Source organism: Garra rufa, chromosome 4 (genome assembly GCF_049309525.1).
Source record: "Garra rufa chromosome 4, GarRuf1.0, whole genome shotgun sequence".
Lineage (NCBI taxonomy): Eukaryota > Metazoa > Chordata > Actinopteri > Cypriniformes > Cyprinidae > Garra > Garra rufa.
In genome coordinates this window covers 22,448,417-22,467,894 of record NC_133364.1, presented here as the reverse complement: position 1 = coordinate 22,467,894, position 19,478 = coordinate 22,448,417, and the positions used below count along the sequence as shown (strand labels likewise).

The 19,478-nt window shown below is 39.0% G+C and overlaps 1 protein-coding gene across 1 annotated transcript in view; it reads right to left on the bottom strand.

Annotated features, from left to right (window-relative positions):
* The window catches only part of nav3 (neuron navigator 3), a 205,567-nt gene that overhangs the window by 84,837 nt on the left and 101,252 nt on the right, over window positions 1–19,478 (bottom strand). Inside the window, exons 6-8 of the mRNA XM_073837793.1 lie at window positions 16,955–17,023; window positions 11,799–11,947; window positions 5,944–6,970 (exon numbers count right to left, since the gene is read on the bottom strand). Of these exons, the coding sequence (XP_073693894.1) occupies window positions 5,944–6,970; window positions 11,799–11,947; window positions 16,955–17,023 (1,245 nt within the window). The remainder of the gene's footprint in view (window positions 1–5,943; window positions 6,971–11,798; window positions 11,948–16,954; window positions 17,024–19,478) is intronic.

Sequence of the window (19,478 nt, the reverse complement as noted above, 5' to 3'; positions counted from 1 at the left end):
AGTAATAATAAATTACTGAGATATATTATCTCAATATGACTATATCAAACAAACACTTTTACAATTTTAAAAATTATAAACTTGTTATTCATCAAAGAATGCTTGGAAAAAAGCATTATGGTTTCCATAAAACTACTTTTACATTATATTTTGAGAACTAAATCAGCATATTAGAATGATTTCTAAAGAATCTCTGAATAGTGGAATAATGACTGCTCAAAATTCAGCTTTGCCATCACAGGAATAAATTACATTTTAAAATATATATTCATTAATGGGTATTTATTTATTTTAAATTAAAAAAATTCCGCTATGTTATGAAACTTCTTTCAAAAACACTAAAAACTCTTACAGGCTGGTAATTCAACTTTCTCAACTCACTTGCCCTTTGCCAAGTATGCCAAATAAGTTTGACCCTAAGTGTAGTTCTAAGAGCATGATAAACCACGTGGACCTGTTCAAAATGCAGTGTATCGTCTCGCACAACCGTTGAGTGCTGTCGCAGCCCTGCGGGTTTTACAGTGTCAAGCGAAGCTCTCGAGAGGAAGATCTGCAGCGGTGGAGGGGAGTGTGATAAGGGCTCCAGTTTGAAATTCCATAAAGACTTTAGGTTATAATCCTTATGAGACGCCACTGAGAATGCCAAACACAGCTTTAAGAAAACGCCATCGTCTTCCTGTGAATAATAAACCTGTGACAGGCTGGTAAGAAGGTGACTGTGTTTTTAGGAGTACTGTTAAGCTCTTAAGGTTAGGTTATGAAGGTATGTCAGACAAGGGTCACTGGGTTTGAGAGCGTTTTATTCAAGCAAAGGATTAAACCTGTTACTGAACATACACAATAGCTCAATATCCTTTCACTCTCATCTTTGTATTTCACAGGCACATTTTCGTCTATCACAGGCCCATTAACACTCTCTTTGTCTCTTTCATAAGCTGACTCAAACTGTTATGAATGCCCTCTGCCCATCAATCACATATTCTCTATTCTGTTCCCACTTCCTCTTCCTCCACTTTAACCTATTCACCCTCTTTAGTCATCATTTGTGATGTCATCAGTCTCTTGGTGAAGACTAAAGGAGGCCACGCCCCTTAAAACGAGGCGGTCTGGCAAACGGCTCAGTAGTTCCCACTCGGGCTAATAATACTGTCGAGATGAGACATTTACCCGCTGCTTTTTGCGCGATTGGATAGGTGGCGCAAGGGACAGATGATCAGTGGGTGTGTGTTTGTGCATCTAAAAGCTGGTTTGATAAACTATAGATAGAGTGGTTCAACATATATTTGCTTGTAATTAATGTTGCTTTATGATGCTCTGTCAACCTCTGTCTGTAAGCAGGGTCTCACTCCATCTGGTCAAAAAAGTACTCTTGTCTAGACAGCCTATACTGAAAAGAGATCCATGCTGTTAACACCACCCCCCACAGTCAGATTTAACAAGACATCCTCTAAATTTCTCGTTCTGCCTTCAAACTGACAGCAGAGTGGAGAAATGATTGATTCGAAAATGACTGAAACCCAGGTTTCCTGCACAGAAACACCACTGTGCAACATGTCGGAGCATGTGCACTTCCCACCCAGCCACGGCTACAACATTAATTTCTTTCTAGATCTTTCATGCAGATATTAAAGAGACAGTTCACCAAAAAATGAAAATTCTGTCATTAATTACTCACCCTCATGAGACCTTTTGTTTATCTTCGGAACACAAATTATATATTTTTTATGAAATCCCATCCTTATCTCATGACGAAAACATACCTGTGGGAACTTTTCATGACGTATTTGATGTGAAATGTCCACTAAGCGGTGCTAAAAGAGTACGTTTTTTTTCTTTCCGGAACAGATGAACGTATTTCGCGTCTTGCGAAAAAGTTCCCACAGGTAAGTTTTCGTCTTGAGAACAGTTAGTGAAATCCAAGAGCTTTCTGACCCTGCATAGACAGCAATACAACTTACATGTTTAAGGCCCAGAAAGATAGTAAGGACATTGTTAAAATAGTCCATGTGACATCGGTGGTTCAACTGTAATGTTATGAAGCTACAAGAATATTTTTTTCTGCGCAAAGAAAGCAAAAATAACGACTTTATTCAACAATTTTATTGAAGTCTACTTTTCGCTGTCAATCTTCAACATGTGTTTACAAAATTATTGAATAAAGTCGTTATTTTGTTTTCTTTGTACACAAAAATTATTTTCATTGCTTCATAACATTACAGTTGAACCATTGATGTGACATGGACTATTTTGATAAAGTCATTACTATCTTTCTGGGCCTTGAACTTGTCAGTTGTGTTGCTGTCTATGCAGGGTCAGAAAGCTCTCAGATATGAGGGTGAGTAATTAATGACAGAATTTTAATTTTTGGGTGAATTATACCTTTATTTTCCACCTTTTAAAAAAAAGACATTTAAGGTAATATTTATGGTGTATCTTTATATTTATTGCTTACATGTGGTTATACCCGTTACATTTGAAACCAGAGATTCTTTAAAATATCTGTCTTTTTAGTAGTGTGCCGAATAAGTAAAAGATGAGGTAATTCTTCTGGACCACCTGGGGATGATGGTTTCATCTTTGCCTGTCTTTCGAGGGTAATTACAGAGACATGGCCCTGCTGTCTCATGGATAATGATAATGATTTCACAACCCAGAATAGAACCCTGAAACCCAGATCTGTCTGTTTGTCTGAGTCTTGCCCTTTTATGTCTCTAAGCATCATTGGATATATGGACCCCAGTAGCCCTGCCAGGACTAGAAGTCAGCAGGGTCTATGATGTGGATATACAGTAGTAAGTTTGAAAAATGACCGGATGGCATCTGTACTGAGGGATTTCTGTCTAAAAACTTTAGCTCGGAAATAATTTGATCCAAAGGGACGAAGTACACTGATCACGAGGAAAGTCCACCTGCGATTAATTATCTTACTAGGAGTGCAATGGTAAATGAAAGAAGTTGGATCATATGTAGTTTTCTGTAACTGAACGCAAACTTTAGGAAGCATCATTAATAATATGCACCTTTGCACCGCGTAGTTCTAAGAATGGCTATGTTTACACTAGTGCCAATTCGTTTTAAAACGCATAACTTTACTGCTATGGTTACACCTGTCATTTACACTACTCCGGCGTTTTCGAGCCTCAAAAACAGAGACCTTTGAAAATACTGCAGACCCCATTTTAGTTTGAAAACTCCGGAGTTGCATTACGGTGTAAACGGACAAAAACAGAGACTTTTGAAAACGATGGCATGGCTGACCACATTTGTTCTGCATATCCTTGATGACTATGTAAACATTAGCATCATGCTCATTGTTATACCCATAGATATGCGTTTTTGATTGTGTAATGTGGATGAGGATTATTTCAAAAATGCAGTGAAAACACCAGTGTAGACAAGGATTGCTTTCATTCTAAAACCCGATTTAAAACGAAAACACACAAGTGTAAATAGGTTCTCAATTCTAGGAACAAGCCAGCATGGTGGGTTCCTAGAGAACCAATTTCCCCTTGGTCCATTTTCCAGGTTAAATTCGCACCGGCAGAAGAAAATGACAGCGTCATTTTTATTTGCGGCATTTACAGATTTCAACAACCGGTGAATAGAGGATGCCTTAAAGGGATAGTTCGAGCATTTAAGACATGAAGTTGTATGCAATCCTTATCAGCACTATAGTGTATACACACTGACCCACACTGCGTTCACCTCCCTGGTCAGAGTTCTGGCCGCTGGAAGTTTTTCAAGAAAGTAGTCACGGTTAGTTTCCGGGGCCTCAAAACTGTGCGTTTTTACGTGAAAAAAATATATGCGTTTCAAAGCTTGATTAATTTACAACACAAAAAAACACTCCTGACAAAAATCATACCTCAGTTTTAATGGGCACTATTTTCTTTCCGTTTCCATCAATCCGCGCTGCTGTCAGTTCGCACGTTCCGATCAGCTGTTCCATTACACACTCGAATGACAACGACGTAAAAAGTAGAAAATTAACAATGGTGCGAACTTGTAAATTCCCAGGTTGTGACCACAAGAATGTGCAGGGATCGCCGTTCAGATTCCATCGTTTTCCTGTTTCTGATATAGTTATTAGACAGCTTTGGCTGGTTGCCATCGGCTACTCTGCGGGAGCTAAAATATCCAGTATCAAGGATTTTCGTGTGTGCAGTGCTCACTTCAGCGAAGACGATTACATCCCCAACCAAGGAGGAAAAATCAAAAAACGGATTTTAAAGAGTTCTGCTGTACCAGTACCACGGGTAAGCTCTATTTACTAACTTTATGTCGCATACGACAGGTTTATTTTGAAGCTAACGTCGGTTTTTAGGCTAACGTTACACTGAGAATATTCTAACCGTGGCAGTGATAGCATCGACAATAATCGACTGTCTATGTGGTGAGAAAATCTGCAAATGTCATAACTAATGAATTTAATTGAATCTATATAACACAACAAAATATGATGCTTTGCTATATTTGTTATTGTCTGTAACTATGCGGAACGTGTGTCGGTATCATCGTGTTTATAAGTGTGCTTGAAGTCACATACAGGTAGGTCTAAACCAGGTATCTCCAACTCTGGTCATCGTGAGCTACATTCCTGCAGCTCGATGTTTTCCTATGACAGGACACCTTTCTCAAATGAGACATTCTGTACAAGCCTGCTAATTACCCGTTGATTTGAGTCAGGTGTGTTGCATCAGAGAAAAACTAAAACCAAGACAGTAGCTCACGAGGACTGGAGATCCCATGTCTAAACTGTACAGTAAACAATCTGATGTTTAGACTCCTGTGGAAATCACGTGAAACAAGGTCTAATATAAAAATATATATATCGTCTGTTCCGTCTGACATTGTGCTAAAATTGGTTTCATCATCAGAAGTTTCGTAGTCAGACATGTTGTCAGTGAGTCGCGCTATCAACAGCTGATCGGAACGTGCGAACTGACAGCAGCGCGGATTGATGGAAACGGAAAGAATATAGTGCCGATTAAAACTGAGGTATGATTTTTGTCAGGAGTGTTTTTTGTGATGTAAATTAATCAAGCTTTGAAACGCATATATTTTTTTTCACGTAAAAACGCACAGTTTTGAGGCCCCGGAAACTAACCGTGACTACTTTCTTGAAAAACTTCCAGCGGCCAGAACTCTGACCAGGGAGGTGAACGCAGTGTGGGTCAGTGTGTATACACTATAGTGCTGATAAGGATTGCATACAACTTCATGTCTTAAATGCTCGAACTATTCCTTTAATGTAAGCTGGTTTTGTTGTGTGTAGTGGGTTTCGTGATAACTGAGATGGAATGTGAACCTGAAATGTAAATTTATGCGATTAAACAAGCATGAAAATCTGACAAATTTTCTTCAAAAACTTGGAGTTACATATCATCGAGACTGAGGAAAGAACACAACACTGCAGACAACAGGTAGCTAAATGTTGTTATTTTTCCAAGTTCGTAGCATACATATATTTACTCTGCTTTTTAAAAATGATGGGTAGCCCGTGTTTCGTATGCGTTTGGCCAATCAGTGTACACTTACATCACTGGTAGTTCCTATAGAACTGTTTTAGACCCTACACTGAAGTAGGAGCTAATTTAGTTCCCCCAAACAGAGTTCCCAGAACTCAATACGTTCGTAGTTGCCAAACAGTTGGAACTTCCACCAATAGTTCTAGGACAGGGGTGCCCAATCTCTGCCCTGGAGGGCCAGTTTAGCCCCAACACACCTGCCGTAATGTTTCTAGTATGCCTAGTAAGAGCTTGATTAGCTGGTCCAGGTGTGTTTCATTGGGGTTGGAGCTAAACTCTGCAGGACACCAGCCCTCCAGAACCGAGTTTGGGCACCCCTGTTTTAGGAACTATGAAAAGGTTCCTCAGGTGCGAAAGCCCCTAATATGCAAAGCAAGAGATCAGAAATGTGCATCTGTGTTAAAGAATCACTTACCGATACATGAAGGGGGCGACGGTTGCAGTGTTGGGATGGTTGTGTTGTTGCTGCTGGGGAAGTTGTACTGTCCCATTACCTCCTAGAGCTCCTCCACCACCCAGCCCAGATGTGGCGGATCCAGAAAGCGCTGAGGTACTTGTTGATGACACCATGCTGGTCTTCCGATTCTCCAGTCCTCCCAAAGATCTCTGCATATACATAGACTGACCTCCTTTACTAAGTTTGGTCTTCTCACCACCTGTAGCAGGTACACTAGTTGCAGGTACACTGGGTTGGCTTGCCGCAGGTTTGGAGGTCGCTGTTGGAGCCTTTAGACCAGGCTTGGGGATGCCGCTGGAGGCAGGGATGGCACTTTCTTTCTTCACAGAGGTTGCGGACGGTTTGTTTCCTTTGGGGATGAGGCTGGCAATCTTGGAGCCTTTCTTAGAGGGTTCCACCATCATTGGCTCCTCTTTGGGTGGCGAGCTTGCTTTGCTCTTGGTCTTGTTCTTGTCCTCTTTGTCTTTGGGCTGTGGAAAGGACTTATTGTTGTGGTTCTTGCAGTTGTTGGTCTTGCTTGGGGGTGCAAAGGAGGACACGGGGGTCTTCCCCTGCTGTTTTGAGATCCCGCAGGGTGGTGTGGGACTGCAGGTCCCCTCATCGCCAAACTCAGACAAATCGTCTTCTTCCTGGAGAGCCATTTCAGCCACTGAGGGTGAGGTTCTGGACGCGGATCGAGGGTTGATGAGTCGGAATTTCTCCAACATTGAGCGCTGGTTGCCGGGGGCGGATTTGGAGGAGTCTGTGATTGGGGGCCGGAGGCGATCGGATGACGAGGGAGGGGTCGGGGAAGCGGTTGGGCTGGGCGGCTTGGTAGCCAGCATGGACGAGGTGGCACTGTGCTTCATGTTCATGGACTTGCTGCGCCAGGTCTTTCCAGCAGTGGGAGAGGGGATGGCAGAGGCCAGCTGCTGCCCGCTGGTGCTGGAGGGCACCGAGCCACTGCCGTTCATGCTGCCTGGCAGAGGAATGCCCTTCACCGACTCTGTATCAGAGAAACAGACCACACAGTGGACACATCCGTTAGACTGATATAGCTACACCCTAAAAGCAATTGAAAGTTATGAAAACGTATGACTACAGCAATAATCAAATATTAGCATACGTGGAAAGAGATTGGGGGAAGGCAAAGCACCCCACAAACACATGAGGAATAGATAGCACCACATCCAAATCTTTACTCTGCAATCCCTCCGCATACTGAAATCCCAAGCAATGCTGCAATGCACTCAGGCAGAAAATTGGATCCTAAATTGATTTTGTGGGATTTCAAATACTTTGTTGTTGCCAGATACCCTCTTGTTCTTTGTAAATGCGGTGATGTTTTGCACAGAATCAACATGGCTAACAGAATAACATATATAAACATACTAAATCCAATATAAATGTTCATGTTCATGTGGGGGAAACATAGATTTACATATATCAAGCCCTTAAAAGCATGACAATGCAGATATGTAACATCCTTTACAATACAACTTGTCTAGGCCTTGACTATCAGTCCAATGATGATGGTGATGATGATATAATGACAACAACTTCCCATTGCTAGACTCAGGGCCCATATATATATATATATATATATATACATGAGAACATAAAATATAATTTTAAAGAATTGCTGTGAAAACATCAGTTATACATCAATGCTTATGGTGCTTTACAACACAACAAAATGCAAGTAAATCTACTTAATCTTACAGCAACTCAGGCTGTCCCTAACTTTGATTTGCACCCAGATATATCAAAGAGTCAAGCTGAAACATTCTAAACACAAGGGAAGAAAGGCGGAGATGGGACTTCATTTGGTTCCATTGAAAATCTTGTAGAGTGAACAGTGATTGGACTGTGAATGAGCGCTGGGTGGATCGGGCTTCAGTGCATGTGTCAGCTAAATTAACCCCGTCTTTGGAGATAACAGCAGCTTAAATAACAGCCTCTCTTACACACATACGCACACCAGACCATCGAAACGTGGTTACCATAGCTACCCTTTTCTCCACACCACTTTATATGTTGAAAGTGAAATGCCACTTTGTTCTGGGAAGTCTGATAGGATGCCGCACACATTTCAAAACAAACACATTATCAGGTGTGAGGACAGCAAACATGGCATTGAATGTTGGCACTGAATCTTAATTTACTATTGTCTAATCCAGAATGGATTGCACTAGCCATTTTCTTTGTTGTCTCTTCTGACCAGTTCTTATATATCTCTCCTATCCCTACTGTATGAAGCTATGGCAAAAGTTCAATGAACATACTAAATAACACTGATTTCCTTCAAACTAATCTAGGAATTGGACACAGTGCTTTTGAAAGCTGAGCTAATGCTAGCAAACATGCTGATTCACTCTTGCAGCCAGTGTGAATGGAGAAATTAGCTTTGTTATACAACACTACTTAACATGCAAGAGTTTGTGCCCACTACCTTGGCATAGGGCTTATAAACAGTGTGAGATTTGTGTCCACAGAGAGGCTTTGTGCTGAAATACGTATGTGATGGTAACACAGGGTGCTGACAGATTTGAGGTTAAGGATTAAATCAGTTAAAGGTCAAACTCAGGACGAAATTTGTATTCAAGCCTGCCATAAAATTAGGGACTGCATGCTAACTCTGTTCCAAAACCTAGTGAGCTCCCACAAGTGACCAATTTTAAACATTTTACGTAGACAGCATGAAGCACAAATGAGACTCGAATCACAATTTAGATATTAGCATGTGGCTAAGCTAACAAAGTTGATACATTAACCAACCTCAAAGAAACATAAACGTGAATGTGTCGATAAATAATTAAAATATAACCTTCAAAAATATATTTTAGGTCAAAGGAATTGGGGTGACAAATGTATAAATCTCTAATCTATTAAACACAAACAGCCTAAATTCTATGTAATTGTTGTTAGAAATCATGCTTTAAAGGCACATTTCAAATCAGGAATACAATTCTACAAAAAATGTTATAATCTATTGTGTGTTTTTTTTAGAATGCTAATGCACGTTTCGTGATTTGCTGTGTATGCAGGGTGAAAAAGTTCTCTGATTTAATCTGCTAAATGAATAAATGTAAATGTAATGTAAATGTGATTTAATCAAAAATATCTTCATTCGTGCTCCGAAGATGAATAAAGGTCTTACGGATTTGGAACGACATGAGTAATTAATGACTTTAATGACTTAATGATTTTTGGGTGAACTATCCCTGTAACTGTACGGCGGGACTTCTATTTCTACAGCTAATATTCTGAATCTTAGAATGCATCTTTAACAGGCTTAACTTTCTCTTTTAACTGTAAAGTGCAACAAAAATCACAATTTCTCCCAATCATCAGCCCTATGAAGATTACATGTGATGTTGCCTTAATATGCAGTCACATTTATTGTTGTTTTTTTGCCGGAAAAATTCAGTAGTTTTGGTAGAAATCCACAGAATTTTTAATTTTGAATGAGGACGATGGCTTTTATCATGCAGATTTGGCAATGGGTTCAAGTTGGTCACATAGATTCACCACGTTGACCAACAGAAATGATTGGTTTGAAAGCTACTGCTGTGTGAGCTTTGCTTCATACAGTTGAAGTCAAAAGTTTACATACACCTTGCAGAATCTGCAAAATGTTAATTATTTTACCAAAATAAGAGGGATCATACAAAATGCATGTTATTTTTTTATTTAGCACTGACCTGAATAAGACATAGTCGAGAAGAGAAAATAAGTTAAGTAAAAAAATGACCCTGTTCAAAAGTTTACATACACTTGATTCTTAATACTGTGTTGTTACCTGAATGATCCACAGCTGTGTTTTTGTTTGTTTGTTTAGTGATAGTTGTTCATGAGTCCCTTGTTTGTCCTGAACAGTTAAACTGCCTGCTGTTCTTCAGAAAAATCCTTCAGTTCAGACATATTCTGTGGTTTTTCAGCATTTTTGTGTACAAGAACCAAGAATAACTGAAGGACTCATATGCAACTATTACAGAAGGTTCAAACACTCGCTGATGCTCTAGAAGGAAACACAATGCATTAAAAGCAGAGGCGGAAAAACATTTTGAACTTGAAGATCAGGGAAAATGTAACTTATTTTGTCTTCTCGGAAACATGTAAATATCTTCTGTAGTTCTGAAGGCCAATACTAAATGAAAGAAAATATTATATTTAGGCAAAATAAGAATAATGTACACATCTTTATTCTGTTCAAAAGTTTACACCCCTGGCTCTTAATGCATCGTTTTTCCTTCTGGAGCATCAGTGAGTGTTTGAACCTTCTGTAATAGTGGCATATGAGTCCCTCAGTTGTCCTCAGTGTGAAAAGATGGATTTCAAAATCATACAGTCATTGCTGGAAAGGGTTCAAATACACAAAAAGGCTGAAAAAACAAATAATTTGTGGGACACAGCTGTGGATCATTCAGGTAACAACACAGTATTAAGAATCAATTGTATGTTAACTTGGATGGGGTCTTTTTATAAATTCAACTATTATTTTCTCTTGCTGACTATATGTAAACGTCTTTTATGTGATCTTGTTCAGGTCAGTACTAAATAAAACATGTTGTATGATGATGCACAGTGTATGTAAACATTTGACTTCAACTGTACATTGCTAGACTATCGACAAAAGGCAACTGCCCTGTTTTGCCTGCAAAATTTCGCTAATGTGAGCGCACCCTGTATCTCACAAGGCAGCAGAATTTTTCTGCCTACTGCTTGGAACAGCTTTTGTGTCAACGGTACACCTATGATGCCTTAAAATGCTAGGTAGGCAGCTCACTAGGTTTTGGAACAGAGCTCTATTCTCTCCCTACCAGCCCCTCCCATAGTTCCTCTAGTGCGGCAGACTTTTTGGACAGAGGAAAAAGGAAGATGAGGGAAAAAAGGCAGATGGGAGTTTGCTTTTCTCATCTGTGGAAGTATTAGCGCTAGTAGCCCTGTAAATCAAGGTTTTGAGTAATGTCAGGCCTGATGGAAAAGGGCAGGAATGGGTTTCGAGAGAGACGTCGCCTATTAGGACTCTTTGATTCATCAAAGCTCAGTCTGCCATGTGAGACCCTCTGTCTGGCTTTGTGTGTATCGTCCCGCCCTGTCCGTAACCAGTGTCTGGGAACACCAGCATCTGTGCTAACACCGAACGAGGACCAGTAAAGTCCGGTATAAATCTAACTGGGCAGTGCAGCCAAAACAAACAGTCTGTAAGGGAAATCGGTTGCGTTTTGTTCATGGATGCTTGCTGTGAGAGGTGAACCAGGGGCGAAATACAGGTCACACGTCTGTGAACTCCTAACCCGACTTCAATCGACACACTCCATCAGGTCTAGCACAGATTTATGAAGTAACCAACTAGCCTGTGGAGATTTACACACTGGTGGCTAAATAGCCATGTGGTTTTATGAAGTCAGCTTTGAATGATGGTTCGGTTCTGACAGGAAGATGAAATCTGAAGTGAACTCTGAATGGGCTGGTTATGTGGAAGAAGCATAAATATAACATAAACGTCATCTCCAAATATACAGGAGGAGGACAGTGAATGCCGAGGGCAGATCACCTTCTCAGATGTGAATAACTCACCAGAGAGGAACCACTGTGCAACATTATACTTTAATTACCCAGGAAATTGTGTTTTTCCACAGATTTACTGTAGGTCATTATGAAAATGTAATAAATGCATGAGGGAACCACCTCAGAGCATCTTGCCCTGTGCCACATTGTTCCTATTGTTCTTGTGATAGTGGCACCATCTAGTGGATAACAGGATATAGTTGTTGCCGTTTCATTTGAGTAATCTTGATTTTAATTTTAACATTCTGTGTATTGCATACCTCTGTCGTTGCCGCTAGCATACTGAAGTGGTTTGCTCTTGTCAATACTGTTGAAGCTCTGGCTCCTTCGGTTCAGGTTTGAGGATCCGTGGGTTTTACTACTGCTACTGCCGCTGCCTGCAGCGGGGACTCTGGAGGGACCTGGCAACCTGTAAAACACAACACACACACACACTTATTAGATTGGGTTTCAATCACAGGATTATTAAATATGAACCGTACAAACTTACATTACATCTCTGATAGACGCACATACAGACGAGGGTTATACACTCTAAAAAGATGTTTCTGTACATATAATAATGGTTCTATTTAGAACCATAGCATCCTGAAGAATCTATCCATTCTTCCAGTGCTGTAAAAAAGCTGTTTGACATAAAATATTGTGAAAGTTCAGGGTTCTTTATTCCCGCCTTTTTGTTTTTCAAATTTGTAACTGTCAAAGGACCTTATTACTGATCATCTATCTATCTATCTATCTATCTATCTATCTATTTATCTATCTATCTATCTATCTATCTATCTATCTATCTATCTATCTATCTATCTATCTATCTATCTATCTATCTATCTATCTATCTATCTATCTATCTATCTATCTATCTATCTATTCTTTCAGAGCTGTAAAAAAGCTGTTTGACATAAAATATTGTGAGAGTTCAGGGTTCTTTATTCCCGCCTTTTTGTTTTTACAAATTTGTAACTGTCAAAGCACCTCATTACTGATCATCTATCTATCTATCTATCTATCTATCTATCTAGGAAAGGAAAGGAAAGGAAAGGAAGTGAGGTGAGGCCAAGTATGGTGACCCATACTAGGAATTTGTGCTCTGCATTTAACCCATCCAAGTGCACACACACAGTAGTGAACACACACACACCGTGAACACACACCCGGAGCAGTGGGCAGCCATTGCTGCGGCGCCCGGGGAGCAGTTGGGGGATCGGTGCCTTGCTCAAGGGACTCACCTCAGCCGTGGTATTGAGGGTGGAGAGAGTGCTGTACATTCACTCCCCCCACCTACAATCCCTGCCGGACCTGAGAATCGAACCTGCAACCTTTGGATTACAAGTCCAACTCTCTAACCATTAGGCCACGGCTGCCCCTATCTATCTATCTATCTATCTATCTATCTATCTATCTATCTATCTATCTATCTATCTATCTATCTATCTATCTATCTATCTATCTATCTATCTATCTATCTATCTATCTATTCATTCTTTCAGAGCTGTAAAAAAGATGTTTGACAAAATATTGTGACTATTTACTTCAAATGGAGGGTAGTCATAGATATTGCTGTATAAATTACAACTCTGGTAATGTCTTTAAACACTTGCTTGCTTGACAGTGAAACATACAAACCAATAAATGAATAGTATTCAACATAATGATACAGTGTCTTCTAAAGTAGCTAATTTTTCAATGTCAACACAATAATCATCTCTTAATTGCTTTAAAATCCTGAATAAAACTAGCCTGGAATGTCTGTGTGTGTGTGTTTCTTTGCACTGTCTTGTGCTGTATTCACATTATTGATGATTTACTCGTGCACAAAGCTTGTTAATGACTCACGAGTGCCAGTTTTTAATCGGGAAACATGACCCTGTGACACATCAGCCTAACAACGGCTCATAAGCACATCGTGGGGGAACAAAACAACTTAACATTCTTTGACACTGACACTGTTTCTTACAGCTGATTCAATTTCGCACCAAACAGAGCCGTTTCACCTTACTCCAATCTGATTACGGCAACAGACAATTGATTTTAACAAACCGAACTGATGACCTAATAAGGACCTAGTTATAGTTTCATTTAAAAGCCATCTGAAATTCCCATCATCATTTGAAATTCTCATCACTGATCAAATGTTTTGAAAAGTCTTATTACACAGATTCAGAGCAAATAGCTTTTTCTAGAAATGATGGATTGGAGAACGATGATTCAGGCAGTTCAGGTGCATGTCTCATCAAGCCTCTAATGACACTGCTTCATCACTCGCTCATTTCCCATCAGGCACTTCTGCTTTCCCCCATTAACCTGTTGTGCGGGCCATCATCGCCAGCTATGATAATATGCAAGCTCTGATAAAGCAAATCTGATGCTATTTCTCAGAAAGGTTATTTTGGTGAAAATTAGTATGGACATCAGTGTCTGAATTGAGGACAGGGTCTAAACGAAAGAGTTTAAGACGTTTTAGTTTTAGCAGACCCAAACAGAACTGATGTCTGTAGAGAACACCACAGATTCCTGTTGGGCTTCCTGTGTTTGTTTATTAAATATTCTGACTAATCAGGCTTTTATCTATCAGTAAGACTGTGTTAGCTGCACATTTTATCATGTAAAAATCTGCAGAATTCTGCAGATTTTCCCCCTGAATTTACAGAGAAAACATCAAAAGTGAGCAGACTCAGTTTGGCCTGGTTCAAAGACGTAGGCAATGTCTGACATCAGCATTTATAAGACATTTGGTTTTCTAATTTGGTTTTGAAATGTTCCCTGACTATGATTTGCATAAATATGTATCATGTATACATTCACAAACACAAATATGCCTCTAGAGGATGAATTTAGTGCTTACCACGCATCTGAAGACAGAGAACGTTGCTAAAATAGACCTGATTTAAGCTACAGTGTGTAATATTTTCTGTGCTAAAAGACTTTATTCTATCCCAACTTATATTCAAAGACAAGTATGACATTTATAGGTTGATTTGGCTGAAAAAAATCCATGACATTTTCAAAGCATCACTCTTTTCAAGTTTCCCGACCAAGCTGATACAGAAACACACTGGCTCAACCAATGGCACGAGTTGGGGGGACTATCTGTTTGTTTGACCAATGGCAGAGTAGCAGAACATTAACAAAGATTAATAAACACTAAATACTAAATATTGTTCATTGTCCATTCATGTTAGTTAATACGTCAACTAATGTTAACAAATGACAAATTTATTGTAAAGTGTTACTGAAAAGTCTGAATCTGAACCTGAATCTGAGGTCAGTAGCAAGACAGGATTTCTGGATCTGTACTTGTTTATTTTAGGCTAAAACTAAAGTGTCAATGGAGCTCAGATGAAAACCGTGAGGGTTTTACGGAGTTCAACTGTGAAGCCTCTCAACTTTTGAATAATCACTGAATTTTAATAACACGTCACATCTTATCCAATCTGTGTCTCGCATACATGAAAAGTCCTTATGGAAGATAAAATCTTTCAAATTATGCCCATTAAAATTTAGAGCAGGATGTTTAAGGATCAAATAAGACTGCTTCTGTCATCTCTGGTGAATCTTAATACTATAGTTCCAGTTGAAGTACACTGAATATAACAAAGTTTTGGATTCTAGAGGACAGCTAATGTATGCACTATTATCTATCCTGCTTTTCTTCCATTAATAAACAAGATTATAGGTTATTACAAAGTTCGCTCTAACCCAAATGAATGCACAAATAATCCTGGTTTGAATTTATCATTTAGGCCTCGGATGGAGAGTTTCATATGCAAACGGGAGTGTGGATGTATGTGTTTATTAGTGACTCAGTGATTAGTGAAATAAAAATCTGATTTATTCATGAGTGATAAAATTGAATAGAACCCAGCAGCCTATCATTGGAATATATTAAATATTAATTAACTATAATTAAAAACCTGTCTGTAATTCATTAATTGGTGATCGCTCATTCGTGAACCCACAGCTACCAAAGCAGACAAGTTTTTGGAATATTTTAGAACAACATGCCAGTGTATTAATTGTGTATTAATGTATTAAAACACAAACACAAACACAAACACACATGTGTTGGGTTTCCATGCTTTATGGGGACATTCCATAGGCGTAATGGTTTTTATACTGTACAAACCATATTTTATCACCCTACACCTAAACCTACTCCTTACAGTAAACTCTGCATTTTTAGATTTTCGAAAAAAAAAACTTCATTTTGTGTGATTTACAAGCTTGTTTCTTTATGGAGACCAAAAAATCTTGGATACTGTCATCTTTGTGGGGACATTTTGTCCTCATAATGTAGGGTTTACCACACACACATACACACACAAAAAAAAAAGACATTACTCCAGTCTTCAGTTTCACATGATCATTCAGAAATCATTCTGATCTGCTGATTTGGTGCACAATAAACATTTCTTCTTATTATCAATGTTGAAAACTGACACTTTCAATCAACTGAATGCCTATTTCCTGAATAAAAGTATTAATTTCTTAACTTCAACCCTAACTTTTAAATGGTAGTGCATAGTGATTTCATTTAGAAGAAAAAAAGCCTAAAAAATGCCATGAACGATTTTTCATTTTTACAGTTTTCTCTTTGGAGATATAAGATATAATATATGATATAAGATTAACCTATTTTCTGGTGCTTCTAACCAGGCGTTCTCACTCGCAACCACCAATAAATCTAATTTCTGATCTGATTTTCAAAAAAGCTATGGCCAGTTGTGCAGCCCACTGATAACGTTAGGTGTGAATGTCTCTCTGCATCCTTATACTGTATCTGAACATCTATATAAAAAAGTATACCGCATCTGAACTTGATAAGATAAGAGTCTAGCATGAAACAGCTAATTTAAGACACTGAATCGAATGAGTGTCCTTTGAGAGAAGATCCCAGATCTCAGATACTTCAAAGAAAACTGCAAGCACATGGTGTCTTTGAGCAAATAATGCCATCAGTCGAACCCTGAGTAAGCAGTATATCACACATAGTGTCCATCACATATCTCACATAGTTTGACCAGGGGCTGCTTGAAATGCTTTGCCAGCACAAAGCTTCCCACCAGCTAGGAGCTGAAGCAAATGCTTTCAGGGCCAAACAACTGCTGCCAGAGCTTGAAATGGCAAAAAACCTCCAGTCAGAAATAAACCAGCTCTTTCTGTATCCATTCATCTCGAATCAACCAATCTATTCAGCTCAAAACCCTCAGACAAGCTGTGAAACAGCCAGACTACAGTTGAAGAACGGACACCATCAGCAAGCTTTTCTATCATACACCACTTCCATCACCCAGATCTGCTTCTACAGCTTTGAACTTCAGTAGATCGGCTTTCCCGGTCTCTAGCCTGAAGGTCTGTGGAGAGTTTCAGGTGTCAGAACAGAGTGAGAGCAGGCAGATACAGTTGAAGACTCTACCTTGTGTTTTTCTTCTGAGGGGCTGCTATTCCACTGTGACCTGGTGGACTTGTATATCGTGCGGTGAGACTGTAAAGAGGTAGTGGGAGAGAACCAGAGAGAAACGGGAGAGAAAAAGAGGGAGGGAGAGAGAGAGGAATGAGGTTAATGATTGGATTGAATTTTTTTTTTCAAACTGTGGCATCTTTTTCGCTAATGCAATAAGGGCGGCACTTAGCGAGGGCTGGGCGCACACGTGCAAACACAAACAGCATGGCCTCTGTGTGCGCCTACTCAGATTCACATGACATGTCACTCGTCTCAAACCACAAGTATGTGCATTTCCTCCAACCGTCCTAGTCCTACTGTTCTAGTTGCTGTGGTATGTCGCAGATGTGAACAAGTTCAAAGCCAAATCACAATCTCCATGAACCTGTACCTTTAAGTATGCGTGATTAAAAACAGTGAGAGCTTTATTCTCAATAGAGGTGAATCACTGATCGGTTTAGATTGACCTCCACAAAAACATAAATGTATCAAAGAATGAAATCCAACATGACAGAGAAGATATTCCTGTAGGTTCAGTCACAATATGAAAAATAGACTTATTCTCACACTTTCTCTCTCTCACACAGATACACAAACACACACCTCTTCCAGAAATGTTTTACTTAAAACTTGTATATAATGTGGCCACTGTTTATTGTGTGCATAAATAAATACATACATTTAGTCTAAAAGTTTAAAAGTTTGGGTCAGTACGATTTTTTAAATACTTTTTAATACTGAGTAGGGCGCAGTAGATTGATCAAAAGTGACAGTGACAGACTTTCAGATTTTATATGTATTTTCATATATTTTTTTGAACTTTCTATTCTAATCCTGAAAAAAAGTTGATAAACTGTCAAACTTGATAATTAGAATTATATTTTGTGGGCAAATCAGCATATTTAATGATTTCTGAAGGATCATGTGATTATGAAGACTAGAGTAACGACTTTGTACCTGACAAAGACCTAATTGGTCAAAATGTTGCATTGTTTATAAATATATATTGGAGTGGTATCGCCAGTGTGTGGAAATTCCTTATTTTTTTGGTCTTTATTTATTTAAAATTCAGTTTTGCCATCACAGTAATGAATAAATAAAAATGCTGGGTTGAAAACAACAAAAGTTGGGTGAAATATGGACAAACTCAGCGACTGGGTTGTTTTGACTCAGTGGTTGGGTTAAATGTTTAAACAGTTTTATTAAACTAAATTATTGTTTAAAAGTACTATATTTCTTGCTTAAAACGAACCCAAAATTAACATTTATTAAATAGCTTATTAATAAATGTTCACCTTTTTATTATTTTAATGCTTCTAGTAATTATGTGTCTACTTTTAAAAAAATAGCTGAGTTACACAAAACTGTCCAGCAGGTTGGTCAAATATTTAACCCAACCGCTGGGGATTTTCCATATTTAACCCAACATGGATTGTTTTAGAGTGTATTTTAAATTGTAATAACATTTCTGTTTTTATTGTATTTTTTATTATTATTTTATAATAGACTTTAAAACATTTAAAAAATTGTTGTATTACTGTGAAAATACATACTGTAATGTACAAGACATTAGACATGTGGACTTCAAGAGAAGTCTTATCCATTTTCCTTAAATGCATTAAATGAAAAAGTAAATGTGTGTGTGTGTGTGTGTGTGTGTGTGTGTGTGTGTGTGTGTGTGTGTGTGTGTGTGTGTGTGTGTGTGTGTGTTTTGGGAATATGTTTGGTCATTAGTACTATAGATGTAACTGAGTTCATGTAAAGCCAAAGGCTGTATTCGCTGTCCTGTAACACTTGATGCATTACTCTAATAACCTTCATGCAAACATGTTTTATAGCTGTTGAGGTGAAAGTACTAGAGGTTTCTGAACCGATCTCTGTAAGGGCAGAGAAGACCCTTGCCCAAGGCTGGAATGAATGAGTGCATTTTGTCAGATCGAATATATGATGGATGGAGGCCCTGCCAGTAGGACTTGTACCTACAACACACACACACCTAAAACAAAGCACAAACACCCCAGGCCAAAGCAAAAAAAAAGAAAAAAAAAAAAAGAAAAAAGAAAAACAGAACAGTTGGCTATACAGGTCTCAAATCTCATTCTCTCCAGCCACTGACAGCTGACTGACACTGGCTTTGTTCGTTCTGGGTGTGCGCTTGTGTTTGGATATGCTCTGTCTAAGCGGTAAATGTGCCTTGACAAGCTTTGGCGTATAGCAGGTTTGTGAGCACTGCGTGATGGAACGAGAATGTCTGTGGATGGATGGAAGTTGATTAAAGTTAAAGGATGAGAGAGAATGAGAAAGAGGGATGTCCAGTTCGCAATGGATCAACATTTACAGTTGAAAAACCTTCATCTGCCAAGCTGGAAAAGAACAGCTCATTTTATCTGAAGGTCACCAGTATGAAAGTGGACTACCACCTCCAATCAGCCTGACTAAGATGGTTTGCAAGGTCAAAACCAGATCTAACAAGTCCTGATCAACCAGATCATGAATG